Source organism: Melanotaenia boesemani, chromosome 19 (genome assembly GCF_017639745.1).
Source record: "Melanotaenia boesemani isolate fMelBoe1 chromosome 19, fMelBoe1.pri, whole genome shotgun sequence".
Classification (NCBI taxonomy): Eukaryota; Metazoa; Chordata; class Actinopteri; order Atheriniformes; family Melanotaeniidae; genus Melanotaenia; species Melanotaenia boesemani.
Window position 1 is genome coordinate 16065007 of NC_055700.1, and position 17660 is coordinate 16082666.

Below are 17660 nucleotides of genomic sequence, written 5' to 3' on the forward strand. Positions count from 1 at the left end.
CTTTCTTGGTCTTAGTGAGGACTCGAGCAGCAGCGTTCTTAAAGTGAAAATGCCCTGACTTTACAACTGTCTTAATATAACTGCTAAAATTCATGTCTGATTCCATGACAACTCCCAGATTTCTGGCTTGCTTTGGAGTTTTGAATTTAGCTGTTTGAAGATGAGTGCTGATGTTTAATTTTTCTTCCTCCAAAAACTATTATTGCAGTTTTGTCTTCAATTAACTGAAGAAAGTTACATCCGATATTTAATTTGATCGATGCAGCTGATCAGTGTTTGTATAGGACGATAGTCTCCTGGTAAGAAAGTTATGTAGATTGTGTGTCATCAGCATAATTTCATGGTAACATATATTGTTGTTTTTCAGAAGTTGGGGGAGTGGCAGCATGTAGATGTTGAATAGCAGTGGTCCCAGGATGGAGCCTTTGGGAACTCAACAGATTATTATGGTTTGCCCCTGTCGTAGCCCCTGTCTTTTTAATAGGACTCAAACCAATTAATAGAAGTGCCCAGTTTTTCAGCCGGTCTAGTAAGATATTATGGTCGACTGTGTCAAATGCAACACTGAGAACCAGTAGTACCAGGACTGAAATGCTTCAATAAAAATATACTCTATCATTACAAGAAGGAAAACTAAATTTCTCCTAAACATCATCCAAAATTTTCCCCAGCTGTCCCTTACTTCATGTTCATCTTCTCCTCTCCTTTTTATTCTGACATCCCTGGATGATAAAGTCTCTCTCTGCCTCCTGAATTTCACAGACTAAAAGAAGGCACTTTAACTGTCAAAGATGTAACGTCAGGGAATATTTTGGGAAGCTTCCTGTGCTCATATTCAATTACCTGTCAGGCTAATGTGAAACTGCAGATGGCTCACAGTGCACGTCTGTGCCTGGACTAGGTTGTCATTTGAAAGAAAAAAAAAGTCAAAACGACGTTGTCACCCTGCTGTGGTCCCAGAGGCCTCATGCAGCCTGTTTTCTGAGGTTTATGGAGTGGCTCAGAGTTGCAAAAAGACGCATAGCAATCATACATAAACAAAGCATGTTTAAGAAAATATGATGTCTAAAATGTTAGAAAACAATTCATTTTGAAAACTTAACATTTCAGTAAATACTGCCTTTCATTACCACAATATTTCAGAAAACAACCTGTTCTCAGTAACAACTTGTTTCATACTGACACATGGAGCCAGTTTTGAGCATACAAGATTCCTTTAAAACACACCTTTCACCTGCTTTGGTAAAATAACAGTTGCAGGATGTGTCATCATGGCAGTGTGAAAGGTTTTAGTACAAACAAACAAACTGCATTTTATTGTGCATTTTCTTTCAACCCAAACAAAACATATAAAAAAAAAAAAACCCCAGCAAATGCCAAACTGGTCAAATGTCTATTCTTCTCCTTCCCTCCAATTTCTTTTCATGGTCTGTGTTAACTGTTGATGTTGCTAACAGTTCCCTGTGTTTTGGAGATTGACGCTAAAGTTGAATATTAAGTTGAGGAGCTTTTGACTATGCAATGTTACAACTTGGAAAAGGGAATTTGTTGCAGAAAACACATTTAGAAAACATACCAACAGATCCTGATCACAAACAACCAAAAAAAGAAAAAAAAGGAAAAAAAACTCAACCAAACAAAACAGAATAAAAAAGTGAAACAAATTCAAATTTTAGGAAACTTAACACATCCAAAAACAATAAATGAATGAAACATGTTCTCTTTGGTTGTTTACAGGAAGGTTTAATGTAAAACGTTTTTCTTTCACGGTTTGAGATTTTGTTGTATTTTAGTTTGTGTTAATGTCTCAGGATATTTGGCAGGAATAAAACAATCAACATCACCTAGATTCACTCTAGGAAACGAAAACACAATAAACCATAGATAATTCATATGTTCTGTTTATTTAGTTAGTTATTTTTGTTTTTTATTCATATTTTTGTCTGCAAAATAATGAATTGTATCCCAAATCTTGATTATGATTTTACATCTCACAAACGCCAAAAAATCGCAACATGCTGACATTTTTTAGTCACTTTATTTTTGACAACAGGAGAGAGTGAAACACCAAACTTTTCCACCACTAACAATTTTTAAAGAAAAGTGAGAAATTCTCTGAAGCTTACATGCAGGGCTGTCCTCTATGTTGATGTGGGCGCTGTAAATATAATAATCTTTTTGTTATTATTTGGGCAGGAAACACCGAGCTTCTTTATTTCTTCAGAGAGCGACGCTGTCTGAGTCTGGTCTTATATATCGACTGTAGGTTATAATATGTCTGAAGCAGCTAATAACACTTGTCACGATGTAAACACCTCATCCACAACACGCTCCCTCTTCAGCTCTATAAATTGTTTGCCTCCCCTTCACTTGTTGAGAGCAGCTCGTGTACTTTCTGTATCTGCTAAAGAACACGACCTTCCTGCAGCCCACTGACAGAATAATTTTTCTTCAGTTTTCAGCTTGTAGACTGCGTCAGCACATGACGATTATAGTTTTATGGTGTTTATCCTCTGCTCATCGTGTGAACACAGGACACTGAGCAGCTCTGCTCCTCCTTCATCTGCTGTCTCTCTGTCTGTGCAGGCTGCTGCTGCTGCTCACTGAGGGTCGTTTGAGGAGCGCGTGAGGGTTGCAGCGACTTTTCTTCAAAGCAGCATCAGAGATCCAGACACAATGCAGGTACAGTAAGCATTTATCACTCCATGCTTTAATTTGCTCACTACTAAACTAACAACCTTAAACAAAATAATTGTATCTGTGCAACTTTTAAGTTACTTTCTAATTTCTCAGCAGGCAAAGAAGAATATAGCAGCTTGGATGCTTCATAAAACATTTTAGTAGCATGCACTTTGTGGTATGTGTCAAGAGCTGCTGCAATTAAAAATTAAGCCATGAGTTAAAGTTCTGCCATTCAAATTTTTATTTAACTATTGTCAAAAAGATTCAGGCAAAGAAGTTGTACAAGCAACACATCCAAAATCTGGGATATGATGAATAGACAGAAAGCATGAGGATAACTGTTTGTGTGCAGAAAGGTGACATATGTGGAAATTAGTAGAGGTTTGTTTACCTCAGTGTTCATGATGATTTAGATGATCACATGGAGCTTTTCACCGTAGAGTACAGATGCTTCTTTGGCTTTCCAAATCACCTTCTCTTCTCAACCTTAAAACTGCAAACTGTTGCAGAAAATATGACAGCTTCTCAAGTCCTGATTTCTAACTGAGTTGATGCATTTTATTTAGCATAAAAACTCTCATGACAATAAAAGATATCGATGAAAACATGAATATTTGTAGAGCCAAAATAAGCTTTCTGAGAAGACACTGAAAAATCCTTTTACAGACAAGTCAGGATCTGTGCTGCATATATGCATGAGAATTCTCTATGCACTTCATTGTGTAGTCATGAATTTTTAAGTGTGATTGTGTGACTGGCATGGCTACGTGTTTGTGCATGTATGTTACTTTTCATGTGGTGTTTCACTTTGTTCATAAAGTGTAGCATTGGTCATTATTCACAAAGTCAAAGTCATCATACACCTCAGCAAGGCAGCTGTAACTCTGATCTTTTATTGATGCATTTTTAAGGAGTGTGAATTATTGAGGGACATTCTGGTTGGTACATGCTCCATATTCAGATAAGCTACCAAGGGGACTGAGGAGCTCCTCATACAGTACAGAAAGCCATTTCCTTCAAACAACACATCGTCACCAGTAAAAAACTTAAGAGGTAAAGTTTGAGTATGAGAGGATGACTGAAAAGAAGTCAAGAAAACCCGGTGAAATATCTAACTAAAGAAATATTCTAATAAACAAAAGAGCTAAATGAAAGGAAAGAATTAACATGGACACATCAAATCTAAATCTACAAGCGTATGTAATTTTGTACTTGACATAAATTGTGCAATATTGCAGACAGAGGCTCTGAGTAGACACATGCTCTGCAGGGCAATCCAACACAAGGATAGAGCCTAAAAATGAAACAAATTATACAGGATGGAAAAAGAACCAAACACACAAAAGCAAAACTATTGCAGATGTATTATTTCACATCAGATCAGTTGCAGTATTTAAACTTGGAAATGTAAACTTTATAGCAGAAGTATGTCCAAATATGGAAACACTGAATGATTATCTGATGTAAGTCGAGAAGAAATCATGGTGAAAGTAACTGGGAACATGAGATCTTGAAAGCAGTCGTTCCCAGAAAAGTAACTGATACCCCTTTCTATTTTTTTCCTTCTTTTTCAAATAAAGAGTTTAGACCTTGTCTTTCATATTAAAAAATACCACAATAATACAGACTAAGTATTTATGTATTATATTAGCCAAGAACAGAGCAGTTTTAGTCTATCTGTTTGAGTGTATTAAAGAATGCTTGTCCATCTTGTGTTTCACCTCAATATAACCTGAAAATGATATCAGCCTTTGTCATCTCTGCAAAACCAAATAACCTTGTTTTAGCCAAGATGGCAAAATAGGTGACCAACTTTAGAGTGGGGGTCATATGGATGTGGCTGTGTGATTTTACGTTATGCAGAAGAGAGAAACATCATTAAAAACCTGCAGGAGATATTGTGTTGTGTCCACATGTGGATGTTGTGTGATGACTTCCTGTTGCTTCCACTTAAGCATTCAATGAAATGCCATTATTAACTAAAATCAAATACTAAAAATAATAGTTTGGGCAATTCAAGAGAGAGACCACAGCACAACAACAACAACAAAAAAAAAAGATAACGGAAGCTACTGAAAGTGATTACACAACATGCGTGTCTCCTTTTCTGTTTTCTTCTCCTGGTCTAAGATGGTTAAAGCTTTAAAAGCATCTCAAGGTCTACTTGTGTCTCTAAAGAGCTGTTCTTCTTTTACTCAGAGGATAATTTGTTTTTGTCTCCCTCAGGCAGACAAGAAGGCAGTGGACGGCGATTTGCTGCCAGATGCCAATGGCAAAGATCCAAACCCAGGCGGACAGACGGAGGACTCCAAATGGCAGAGACCACGGCTCTCACGGAAATCGCTGATGAAGTGCTGCCTTGTCAAGTGGATAATCGCCAGCACCACACAACAGGGGCCAGGTAGAGGCTCAGGAACGGACACACCGCCAAATTAACATCCTGAACAGCAGAACAAGATGTTTAGTATCTGCATGATGGTATTTGACAGCAGGGGTACTGGGAGACCAGAGCAGGATTAATACAGTAGCCCTGCATGCTTTTAGTCCCACGTGCTGCAGATTACATGAATTTTACAGCATCTGCCTCATCTTTCTACATTTAAAATTCCATGCCCACCTTCCTTCCTTTCACTGCTTACAGTGATATCTGTCTGCTAGCACTTAATGTCACTTTACTTCAGCAGTTAATCTGACAATGAATGGATCAATGATGTTTTGCCTGCTGAGTTTGTAGCACACCCAACCTTTTATTATCTCTCTTTGTTTTTACTGCTTATTCTTTCACTTTCTTAATATAGACGTACTAAGTACTTGTTCTTTTTTTATTTATACATATACCTAAACAATGACAGATGACATGCTGACATAAAAAGTATGTAAGAACATATTTTTTAGATATAGATGCCCCTTTTTCCCATGTTTACCAAATGATTGGCATTGCCCTTCTTTGCAAACATTCTAACACTAACTTTTGTTAGTCTTTTCAAGCAAGATCACATTTTCTATTGATTTTATTAACTTTAATATTTTCCATTTAAATTCATTTTAAGAAAAATACATGAGGCAGATTTCTCTTGCTGACTTGCTGTTCTCATCTGCTCCCATTTGCTGCTGAAATTTCTTTCAGCCAACAAACAGATGGCCATGTGCCTTGCACAGGAAAACAGAGCAATACAAATCATCTGATGGCCATCACAGAGAAAGCATTTAGCCTGCAAACAGTATAAACTATACCATTCCCCTATACTGGGCTTAGGCAATAATAATGTTTTATTTATAAGCAAATCTTCATTAGAAGAATATTCAATACTAAACCGCTAGCATCTTCCCACTAATGCATCCCAGTCAATTACAACATACTTAGACTTTTTCTTCTAATCCCTCAGCAGTCTAATTTTTATCATAAATCAAGCTATGTATTAATGCTTAACCATACTACCGTCATCATATTTTACAACAGTGTCATCACCACCTGGTGGTGGGTAGACATTATAGCACCTGCATATCGCCTGCTCCACTCTTTGTCTGCAGTAGAGGGTGCTTTGCACTCATTCTGTTACTGCACAGATAGATGCACTGCTGTCTCACATTGTCAATAGATTAACCTGAAACAAATGTAATTTATAAGGGCTAAATCTCACACAAAGCAGCAAGTTATCAACACTGCAAGCAATGTGTGATGTGTTGTATGTCATTGTGGGAGATGAAATAGAAAGCTGATGACTCACAAATACATTATACTCATATAAAAGTTTTTTTTTTCAGATTAAAATTTTTTGTCTAAATGGAGCATTTGTATAACATTTTTATAACCTCTGACCTCTTAAATTAAGTTTGTCATGTAATTACCTCATACTTTAAGCATATATCAGCCATATCATTATAACCACCTGACCAGTCAGGGAATAAGTGGTTTGCAAAAAATGTTTAAGTGGCAAGTGTTAAATGTAGCATCCAGATAAATGCCACGGTGCAGGTTTTTTAGCATTTACACCTATCAGTAATAGATAGAGAGGTGCACGCTGTGGTGATTCACATGGTGGCTGGCAAAGACATCCCTGGTTTAAAATTCAACAAGGACTCTTCTGTGCTAACTTCATGCTTTATTTTTACTCTGGCTCTGTCCAACAGCCAAATAACATGCATGTTTGGGAATTACCAATTCTAAATTAGTCCTGGAGTTTGTGTTTATCTCTGTGATTGACTGGCGACCTGCACAGGGTATACCCTGCCTCTTGTCTGGGATAAGCTCCAGGAAGTTGGATTAGGTAGAGACACAAAATGGATGGATGGTTTTAATGTTGTGGCTGACCGCTGTATATGTGACAACATTCAAGTTCCTGTTCGATTTCCTTTTGGCTTTTCCCTTCAGGGGTCGCCACAGCGAATCATTGGCTTCCACCTGACCCGGCATGGAAGCCGTAGGATGTATTCGCACATTTCTTTGGCAGATGTACAAAACAAACAATTATATTTACATTTTCCATGTAGAGACAGAGAGGTCAAGCAAGATGAAGCCTCCTTTGTGAAACCTACATGCAATATACTGTTAAAAAAATTGGCATTCATGGTGACAGTAATAGCCTCACTTTGTTTTCTTAGGTAATTACTGTTAGCTGTGCCCATTTAGGAACAATGTTTAATTTTGTCAAACTGATTAACGAGGCCTTAAAACCAATCAAAAAAAGAAGAAGAAAAAAACAGCATGGAAAAAGCTGTGAGCTAAGAAAATTAAACTTGCTAAGGAGAAGCAACTGCTTGTGATTGATGGGTTTGTGTAGTCTGAGCTTTAATGCTGCTCTCACAACGATCATTAAAGGCTGATGATGAGGCTGATGGTTGCATTGCCTCTAGTATTTAATAGAAGGACAAGGTAGATCAGCACTTAAGGTGCATTAAACAGCATAATGTTGCAGTTTTTATGGCAATCAAGTTCTCAGTATTTACCTCCTACATTGACATTTGATGATCTATTATGCTGTAGTTTTGAAATTTTGTGTATGATTTCCCAGTTCATTAGTTATTGTTTAATTTTTATTCACTGGTTATCTCTGTTACATAAATGTACCATTAAAATGCATGCATAGCCCACTCACTCTGCCTGTTCACATGCCAATATTTCCACTCTTTATAGCTGATTTGCTCACCACCCTTATGTCCATTATGCTTTGCAGACTCATCAGTTGTGAACTCTACTCAGTCTTCCTAACTTTTATTATCCTTCAACACAACATGATCAAAGACTCTACAGAAGAACAACTTTAGAAAAAGTCTGTTTACACCCCCACCCAAGTAACATTTTTTTTTTTTAGCATTTTACAGAATCTCATGATAATATTATTTATCTTTGAAGTGAGTCTCTGCACCATGGATGCAACTCACTGCATCTTTATTATGCTTCTATAAAGCACCTAATAAGCACTTTTTAAAGACAGAGTGTTGCATGGTTTGTCAGGTTCTATCTTACTTCTCACATGTAAGTATCACTCTGGAGTCACAAGCAGCGCCATGCAGGGTAGGGCAGACTCATTTACTTTAAGTGCTGTTATATCCCAGCCATCAGCAGATGCAGATCAATGCTTGGTTTTACAGATTTTGCATCCCTGAAATGACGAGGCAAATAAAGACAGATTCGATTGCCAATCACAAGCTATTAGTAAAGAAATTCCTCTAGTAAAAACCCTTCCACTCACACCCCAACACCCTCAAAAACATGTGTAGCTATACACTAGCTGCTCAGGATAGAATGAAAGGGAGATGGAGTAATTTGGATGTGGAGCCCTGAGTTGATCCTAAAATAACCAAGATGTGAAATAATGCTGAGAAAGATAGATCGGTCGTCTGCAAGAGAAGATAACAACTTTGGATGATTTGAGGGAGTATCTCTTTTTATTAATGCACAAAGGACTTTGGACCTAAAAAGGAGGATGCTCTGCAGCCACTCGATTATCTCTTTATCCTTGCTGGTCAGTGGCTTAAGTCAAGTAATAACTGCTGATGCGAGTACAATAGCTCAAATAAATGAAGGAAGTCGCTGGATGAAGGAGGTGATGTTTGTAGATGCAAGCTGCTCCGTCAGATTCATCAGTTTTGGGCTTTTGGAGAAGTGATATCTGATAGAAGCCAGCCATGGGGTTGGATGGCATGGAAATAATTGCCATTGCAGTTGTTGTTGGACTATTTGTTGTTGTACTTAAACAATTTGGGATTTGTGATGTTTTGTCAATGGAAGGTAAGAGTAGGATAAAACTAATAAGTTTCTCGTTCTGTGTTATTTGATTTTGTTTAGAAAATAATGTCTCAGCAATTAAGTATTCATTGTTAGACAGAGCATGAAATATTAAAGAAGAGGTTTATATGTTGTCAGGTCTTGAGCAACGCTTTGTTAAATAGAATTATTCCTCCTATAATTACTGGCAGGAATACATCTCAGTAAAAGTTGCATCTATTTGGGCCCTCCTTTTATTAAGAAAAGAAATAGAAGAAAGTTCTGGCTTTCAAATAATTCAAATATGCCATTAAATTTAAACTACTGAAATTACAAGATGTTAGATTTTTAAACAGAAATATTTAGTTGCTTTATTAAAATAAAAGAATATAAGCTGATTTTAAATTTGATTCAAGCAACATTTTTAAGAATAAAGGTCATATTTACCTCCTTACTGAATAACATTCCTGCTTGATATAGATTTTCAGCTTCTCATAGTTCATGTTTTTTTTATATTTTTTTGTGGTTTTTCTTTCAAAATGCATCACATTTTCAGTCCTGTATACTGCAGAGGCCAGATTAGCACCAGACTCCATATTCACATGCTTTATTCTTGTTATACATGCAGAATTGCATTTGACAACATATTTAAAACTAAATAAATTAAAAATGGTAATAATAAAAATGAGCAGGACCCATGAAAAATATGACATCCTATAGCAATATATTTTACTTCAAAACCTGAAAATATCATTCAGAGACGTTTCAGGTCAAGCCATGTCCTCAAATACTAATACTGACCTGTGTCCATTCGTCTTAAGCTTTGAGGAGGCATCCATGTCTTACAAAAACTTTTTTTTTTTTTTTTTTTGTGTGTAATTATCTGTATTAGCAAACCTGGATTTTCTTTATGAGCTTATTCTTTTCACAAATATGTTGATTTTATTACAAACTTGTTTTCTGGAAATGGTTTTTTAACTTAATTTAGTGAGATGTTTCACCTTTCTTTAAGCATTTTTAACATTTTCAGTGTTTGCATCTTTACTTTCCCAACTTTGGGGAAACATTTTGCTGAATTTATGTCAAGTGAACATAGTTTAACATTTGTCCTTTTTTATTCTGACTAACTATGTTTTTTTCAAGTGATTTAGTAAATTTTTCTAAAAATGATTTGTTTTTAATGAATATTGGCACATTTAAGATAAGTGCACCTTTTCTTTAAAAGTTTATTGTGCAAAAATTGTATTTTCAAATATATTAACAATCTTTTAAATTTGTTTTTCCTCTCTTATTCCTTCATTACCTCATCCCTCTCTTTTCTTTTATCTCTGTTTATGTGACATTATTGTAAAGACGGTGAGTACCTATAGGGGTATTCTTCTGTACAATATTATTCAGATTAATACTCCTTAGTTAGATTAATCTCCCTTTATATCTGAGCTATAAGTGCAACACTTTCACTATAACCCAGCCTTGCTTTCTGTGGACATCTACCTGTGAAACGCAGTCACCAAAATCACATATTTACTGCTGGTTTAATGTGAACCAAAATGTAAAGTCTTACTGGTATTTAGTACCAGTAATAATAATGGGGTCTATATTTGTTGCTCACAGTGGAGTTAACCTGTTATGATCAGAAAGCAGAGTGAAGTGCCAAATGAGTATTTTAAACAGTTTGACTGCAAAGTGTCCACAGAGAGGAAGGAAATTAGTCCCTGGAAAGTCCTGTGCCCCAATTACTATCTTTTTTTTTTTTTCCTATGTTCATGCTTGTTCCAAGTTCCTTGTTTTTGTCCTCTTTATCTTTTCTTTAAAGTAAAATCCTACTTCATTCCCTCTTATTTTTCAATGTCATGCTGTTGTCTGAAAATGTTCATTCTTCTTACACTATATCCCCCACCCGTCTCCTTGTCCCTCCTGTCTTTCTTTTATGTCTCCATTATGGTTTTCCAATTTACTTTTTTTTTAAAGATGGTGAGTGTTTTTTTGTTTTTTTGTCCCTGTGTGTGTGTGTTTATTATCCTTTTTATTGTCCTATATTTTCAGCTCTACCCCTGTCCTTTTTTTTTTCTTCTGTTATTGTCTTACTGGTGTTTCCTCCCTCTTTTCTTTCTCCCTTCGTCCCTACTTTCCCCTGTTTTCTCTGTTTCCATGCGACAGACAGCAGTGACAGTGACCTCGAACTTTCCATGGTGCGTCATCAACCAGAAGGCCTTGAGCAGCTCCAAGCCCAGACCCAGTTCACCAGGAAGGAGCTCCAGTCACTTTACAGAGGCTTCAAAAATGTATGGAAGCAATCAACACATTCACAAGAAGCTCCTCTTTGAATGAACTTCTCAAGGGGTTCTGTTTTAGTTATGATTTTGCCAATATTTATCTCTGATCGCACTGCAGAGATATTCAGCAGTTATATGAGTTGGTGTTACTTTTTCCAAAAATGCCTTGTTTGTAAAATTTGGCAGAACAAAAGCAAATTTGTTATCTTTGTGTGGGGGTACTCAGATTCTTTAATTAATAAATAAGTAAAGGGAAAGAAGTGGAGACCATGTTGAGATTATAATTTTACAGTTTGATGTACAACACCAGCTCCAAACAATTGTCAAAATCCGTAAAATATAAGGGGCTGCATGGTGGTGTGGTGGTCATCACCACAGCCTCACAGCAGGAAGGTTGCTGGTTCGAGCCTCAGCTGGGGGGGCGGTGGCCTTCCTGTGTGGAGTTTGCATGTTCTCCCTGTGAATGCATGGATTCTCTCCAGGTTCTCTGGCTCTGACATGCATGTTAGGTTTGTGTGTGAATGGTTGTACGTCCCTATCTGTGTTGGCCCTGCGATGGACTGTCCAGGGTGTACCCTGCCTCTCACCTGTTAAAATGCTGGGATAGGCTCCAGCTTACCCACGACCCATAATGGATTAAAAAAGAATGTAAAACATAAAAATAATGTAATGATTTATAAATCTTATAAACCAACATTTTATTCACAATTGGACAACTATGAAATGTTATAAGTTAGACGTTTTATTATTTTATGTAAAATGTTTGCTTATTTTGAACCTGATTGCAGCAACGTGTGTCATAAGGGTGTGAGGTGGAAGCCAAAGGCTGACAAAGTAGTGATTATAAGACACAGGTGAAGAAATGTGTCACAGCTAATCAGGTTAATTTACAACAAGTCAGTAACAGGATGTGGTTGTAGAAAGAGCACCTTAGAGAGGCAGAGTCTCTTTAAAGAAAAGACAAGGTTCAGCAGTCTGCAACAAACTGTGCCTCAAATTTCAGAATAATGTTTCTCAATATAAAATTGCAAATATTTATCATCTACAGTATATAATATCATTATAAGATTCAAAGAATCTGGAGACATATTTGTGCACAAGGAACGGAGCCAAAATTCAACATTGGATGATCATGATCTTCAAACACTCAGGAGGTACAAAAGTAATAATTCTGTCATGGAAATCACTGCATTTTTATAACTAACTTTTTTTCTTTACATTTTTCTAAAAATATTTATTTTTCTTTAATATCTATTAGACTCCCTTTATTTTCTATTCGCTCATGTTGATTTTGCTTTAAACTTCTTACTTATGGTAAATGGTCTGTACTATACCCAAAGTGCTTTACATATATGTCACATTCACCAATTCACACACATTCACACACTGATGGCGGAAGATGCCATGCAAGGCAGCTCAACCACGACCCATCAGGAGCAATTAGGGATTTGGTGTCTTGCTCAGGGGCACTGAGACATGAGCTCTTTGGGTCGGGATCGAACCAGCAACCCTTGGGTTACAGGAAGACCACTCTACCCACTGAGCCATCCCGCCCTTTACTTACTTATTTCAGCTTATTTACAAAGAATTACAATTTTATATCTGTAATTCTTTTCAGCCTTCAGTTCAAAAAGCCTGCGTCTCTGATGGGGATGTATTAGCGCCTATGGAACTGGCAAAAACGGTACTGTCAATGCTGAAAGGAATTCAGATTTCAGAGCAACATATGCAAATTACAGCATTTTCCAAATGTTTTCTGCAAGACAACACTTCATTACATACTGAATTTATTACAACATGGCTTCATAATGGAAGAGACAGGTGCTGCAATGCTCTGCCTGCTATGCTGACTGTTCATTAAATTAAAAGATAAGCTCATATTTTTTTAAAGTATAAAATGTCGCAACAGTTGATGTTTTTCATAATCGATTATAAATAAAATAGTTTGTTTTTAGTGGGTTGCAAATCCCTTAATTTTGCTTTGATGTACATTAAACAAAGCTATATACCTTTTTTGCAGTTGTATGTGGACACACAAAATTGCACGTTATTTTTAAAAATGATGCTATTGTAAAGATCACATGTGGATGTACATTAAGGACAAAAGGGCAGCTTTGAAGGCAGGCTTCAGGGTTTTGATTCTAGTCACGATTTCTGAGGTCAGAAAAATGTTTGTTATGGTTATGGTGATCACATTGAGGTATAAACTTTAAAAACAATTATAATAAAGAAATAAAAAATAATCAAACAAAAAGCATCAGATAAAGTTTCATTGTTAAATTAAGTATAATGAGACAGACAATGAAAATTGTGACACTGGCCAGATTGATCTCTACACCGCTTCATGTCACTTGCATATTGCAGCTTCGAAACATATTGCTTTTATTTCTTAGGATGTGCACTAATGATGCTTTAGAATAACACAAAATAGCCATGGCAACCATTGTACACATGTACAGGTAATTACAAGTAAGTATTAAGCATCAACTCAGGGCCACATAAAACCCCTCAAAACTTTCACTCTGCTCTGATCAAATCTTGATTTTATGCATTTACTGAATTAGTCTTTTTTTTGTTTGTTTATGCCCAATAGGAATGTCCTAGCGGGTTAGTGGATGAAGAAACTTTCAAATCCATCTATTCACAGTTCTTCCCACAAGGAGGTATAGTATAATATTGCAGTGAAAACTATAAATAAATAAACAAATATAATGATATTTTAATGTAATTTCTTTAAAAATTTACTACTTGTTCCAAAAGCAGCATTGGAAAACCAGTAAATGTTTCTGACTGAAAATCATAATCAGATCATAAGAAAATCCAAGTTATTTGTTTAAAAAATAATTAGACTGTTTGCTGTTCAGTTTCAATCCTTTATTCATTATTTGTTCTCAGACGCCACCACATACGCACATTTCTTGTTCAACGCATTTGACATGGACAGAAATGGTTCCATCCGATTTGAGGTGAGTACATCAGGACTTGTTTGCTGGATGCTATCAAACTGTTTTCAGACCAAGGATTTTTGCCACAGTTAGCTAACACATAATCTTTAATTACATTTGCAGGACTTTGTATTAGGATTGTCGGTATTGCTTCGAGGCTCTGTGACAGAGAAACTTCGTTGGGCTTTTAATCTATATGACATCAACAAGGATGGCTATATCACTAAGGAGGTTGAGTAAATAAAAAAAATCAAATTTTTCCTCAAGTTCTGAGAAAAAAATGTAAAATTATTTAGTGTCTGACAGCTGTTTTTTTTCCTGCAGGAAATGTTGGCAATAATGACATCCATTTACGACATGATGGGCAGGTACACTTTACCCAGTGTTCGGGATGATTCTCCCTTTGAGCATGTGGAGAAATTCTTCCAGGTAATCCACAAAACTACGAAGTCTATATCACAGTATCCTGCAATTTAATAATTAATGTGCGTGTGGTTTTATTTTTTCATTTTGTTTGTTTTGTACTCATTGCATATACTGTTTTTCAGTTCAGCTTTTAGGCTAAATAAAATTTAAAACTCAACTTTAACAGAAAGTAAGGGTTATGATGCTGCAACAAAAAATTACCTTTAAAATCTCTAAATTGAGGTTCTCAAGCCAAGATACAGCCTTAGTGGCATTGTGCATAGCACCTGTTACTGGATGGTATTACTGTTGTTTTTCTTCTTTTTATTTGTCCTCATAAGTACAATAAAATAATAATAATAATAATAATGAGTCTTAACTGTTGATCCGTGATACCTACTAAGCTCATGAAACACGTCACGAAAAACTTCATCAGTTATTGTTAATGAAAGTGTTCAATTTCGCATGTTTGATCCATAAACTGTCACATTTACATCATTTTTATGCTAGAAAATGGATCGAAACAGAGACGGAGTGGTGACAATAGAGGAATTCATAGAAACCTGCCAAAAGGTAAATCTCACATTACCTATAAATATTTAACACATTGTAATTGTCTAAGTTGATAGGTTTTCTTTTATTTTTTACGTTGGTTTTTGTTGTATTTCTGTTCTTTTCTCAACAGGATGAAAGTATAATGGCTTCCATGCAGCTCTTTGAAAATGTCATTTAGTTTAAAGTGGTAACACTGCACAGTGCTTCCAGCCCCAGACATCCAGGCCCAAATAATGTAATTTATTTTCAACAGAAGATACTGGGCCATGCAACACAAAGAACATGTTTAAATAAACTGCTATGTCACCGTTCCATGCAAAGAAATCTGCAGGGTCCACCAAATCACACCAAGAGAAATGTTTCTTTGCATGAGTGTCTTACCTCTTTTTATTTAATTTTATTTACTTTGCATAAAATCACGGCCGAATCTGCATGAACGTTCCTCTGACATTAAAAAGCATGTGATGCAAACTTCTTAGACACAGACAAAAAGATATTATGGATTTTTTATTTGTTTGTTTTTTGTAGGTCTTAAAATTTTGAAGAAGTGAAAATATTTAGTTACTGTATCGCACTGTGATTTTATGTGTGTGTGTGTGTGTGTGTGTGCGTGTGTGTGTGTGTGTGTGTGTGTGTGTGTGTGTGTGTGTGTGATTAAACCTGTGAAGACAAACATCCTAATTTACCAAGTGTTTGTCCTACTGAATCACTTCTGTTTTATGTTCTACCTTTACACACAACCTGTGTGTGACAAGCAACCTAAATATACTAAATGCTCCCCAAATGCACATCTTTATTTTGGATGTAGTTTTTACTAATTTATAGTAGTACAAAGTTGTGGGATGTCCCATTCAAAATAACATATTTGATGAATCATAATATCTACCCTATGCAAATTGTAATATCTAGCATTTAAATTTGATAATCAATTTGTTGCATTATTGTTGGTGTATGTAACTGTGAAGAAGCAAAAAAGCAATAAAGCAAAGTTTTAAACAACTCACTGTACAGTTGCATGACTCTGTTAATAGCTACTAAACAAGTCAAATCCAACAAAGCTCCTGTTTTCCAAAATGTACCCTCCAGAGGCTCCTCTAAACCTCTGACACAAAGCACATCCTGCTCTGCCTGAGGCATATTTTCTTATTTTTAGCCTTCTGAATAGCCGCCTTTGATTGTACAGTCATTTTGTTCTAAATCTTCCGGGATGTAATTTTACTGGTATTTAATACAAGAAGGCTGAGATTCTCACATGCTTTGTATTCAGATTAATATTATATTATTACATAAACATTATTACAACCCCAATTACAGAAAGTTAGGACACTGTATAAAATGTGAATTAAAACAGGACGCAGTGTGGAAGGACAGGAAGCCGTTCGCTCTCTGATTGGACAGTTTGACTTGTCAACATCCAAACAGATAGAGGTCAGAAAGACATGCCCCAGAATCTGCATCTGCAACTTCACACAGGTTTTCATTTTGCATTTTTGAACAGATGTTTGCAAATAAATAAATAAATAAAAACACTTAATCTTTTCTATACAAGTACAAATCTTTTTTACAACCATGCAAATCCTTTTTACAGGGTGACAAAACTTGATTTACAAAGACAAACTGAAGTTTTTTGCAAACAATTTACAGCTAATTCACAGACAGTTATTTCTGGAAGTCTTCCTGAGCCCATGCAATGATTTCCAGTAGAGAATCGTGGCTGTTTTTAATGCACTGTTGCCTCCTCATTCTTTTAATCTCTTAGTAATATTATACACAGTAGATGTTGGGATCCTCAGTCATTTCAATGCTATGCTGAGGAGGATTTTTCTGACCTTGTTCCACAATTTTTAGATAATGTTTGTCATAGATTGGTGAAGATCTGCCCATCTTTATATCTAAGAGGCTCTGCTTCATCAAAATCATGTTACTGATCTGCTGCCAATTAACCCTAATTATTTGTCAAACGGTCTTCAAGCTGTTTTTGATTTGTGCTAATTACTTTTCCAGCCTTCTGTTGCCTCTGTTCCAACTTTTTTGAGATGTGTTGCAGTCATTAGTTTCAAATTTAGTAAATATTTTCCATGAAATGAAAACAGTTCTGTTTCAACATTTGATGTTCTATAGGGATAAAATATGGGTTTATGAGGCATTTATATTTTACACATCGTCCCAACTTTTTTGGAATTGGAGTTGTAGTTACAACATCAAGATAGAAAAAATCATAAAAAGCTGATGCAGACAGTGACCTGTTTTTGCAACAGCTTTTCCACTTGCTGAATAATGGCAGAAAACCTACATTAGAAATGCTGCTGTCAGCAAAAACATTGAACGTGTTGTGTATTACTGATCTAGAACCAATAGCAGAGCAGGTGTTTGTTTCAGGGAGGAGCTCTGCTGGATGCTGGATGATAGTATGGAAATGATGAAAACTAACATGCTGCTGTGCAACACTCTAAGTGTTGTGGTTCGAGAAAAGGACAGCCGCTCCAGCATCATAACATCTCTGTGTGACTGATCAAAGTAAGTATTACTATTTATCACATTTCTAATTAGAAAGGTTTTCTCTTATTTAGTCCAGATAGTTTAGTAAAA

At 36.0% G+C, this 17660-nt stretch overlaps 1 protein-coding gene across 5 annotated transcripts; it reads left to right on the top strand.

Moving 5' to 3' along the window:
- The first annotated feature begins 2342 nt into the window (after nt 1-2342).
- Nucleotides 2343-16070, top strand: LOC121629900 (calsenilin-like). Of its 5 annotated transcripts, XM_041969801.1 has the most exons (11): nt 2343-2682; nt 4909-5083; nt 10244-10246; nt 10862-10864; nt 11051-11175; nt 13760-13829; nt 14062-14132; nt 14235-14342; nt 14436-14540; nt 15027-15089; nt 15202-16070. In XM_041969801.1, exons 1-11 carry the CDS (start codon nt 2677-2679, stop codon nt 15247-15249), a joined length of 777 nt encoding a protein of 258 aa, XP_041825735.1. In that variant the 5' UTR covers nt 2343-2676; the 3' UTR covers nt 15250-16070. The 5 variants fall into 5 exon arrangements, with proteins under 5 accessions (XP_041825735.1, XP_041825736.1, XP_041825737.1 ...); XM_041969802.1 differs by lacking the exon at nt 10862-10864 and having other exon boundaries at nt 2344-2682; XM_041969803.1 differs by lacking the exon at nt 10244-10246 and having other exon boundaries at nt 2344-2682.
- The last annotated feature ends 1590 nt before the right edge of the window (nt 16071-17660 follow it).

What these genes read in the sequence shown, in the direction of transcription:
- LOC121629900 (XM_041969801.1), top strand. An exon ending in ATGGTTCCATCCGATTTGAG is followed by an intron (nt 14,133 to 14,234) that starts GTGAGTACATCA and finishes TTACATTTGCAG; the next exon opens with GACTTTGTATTAGGATTGTC. An exon ending in ATGGCTATATCACTAAGGAG is followed by an intron (nt 14,343 to 14,435) that starts GTTGAGTAAATA and finishes TTTTTCCTGCAG; the next exon opens with GAAATGTTGGCAATAATGAC.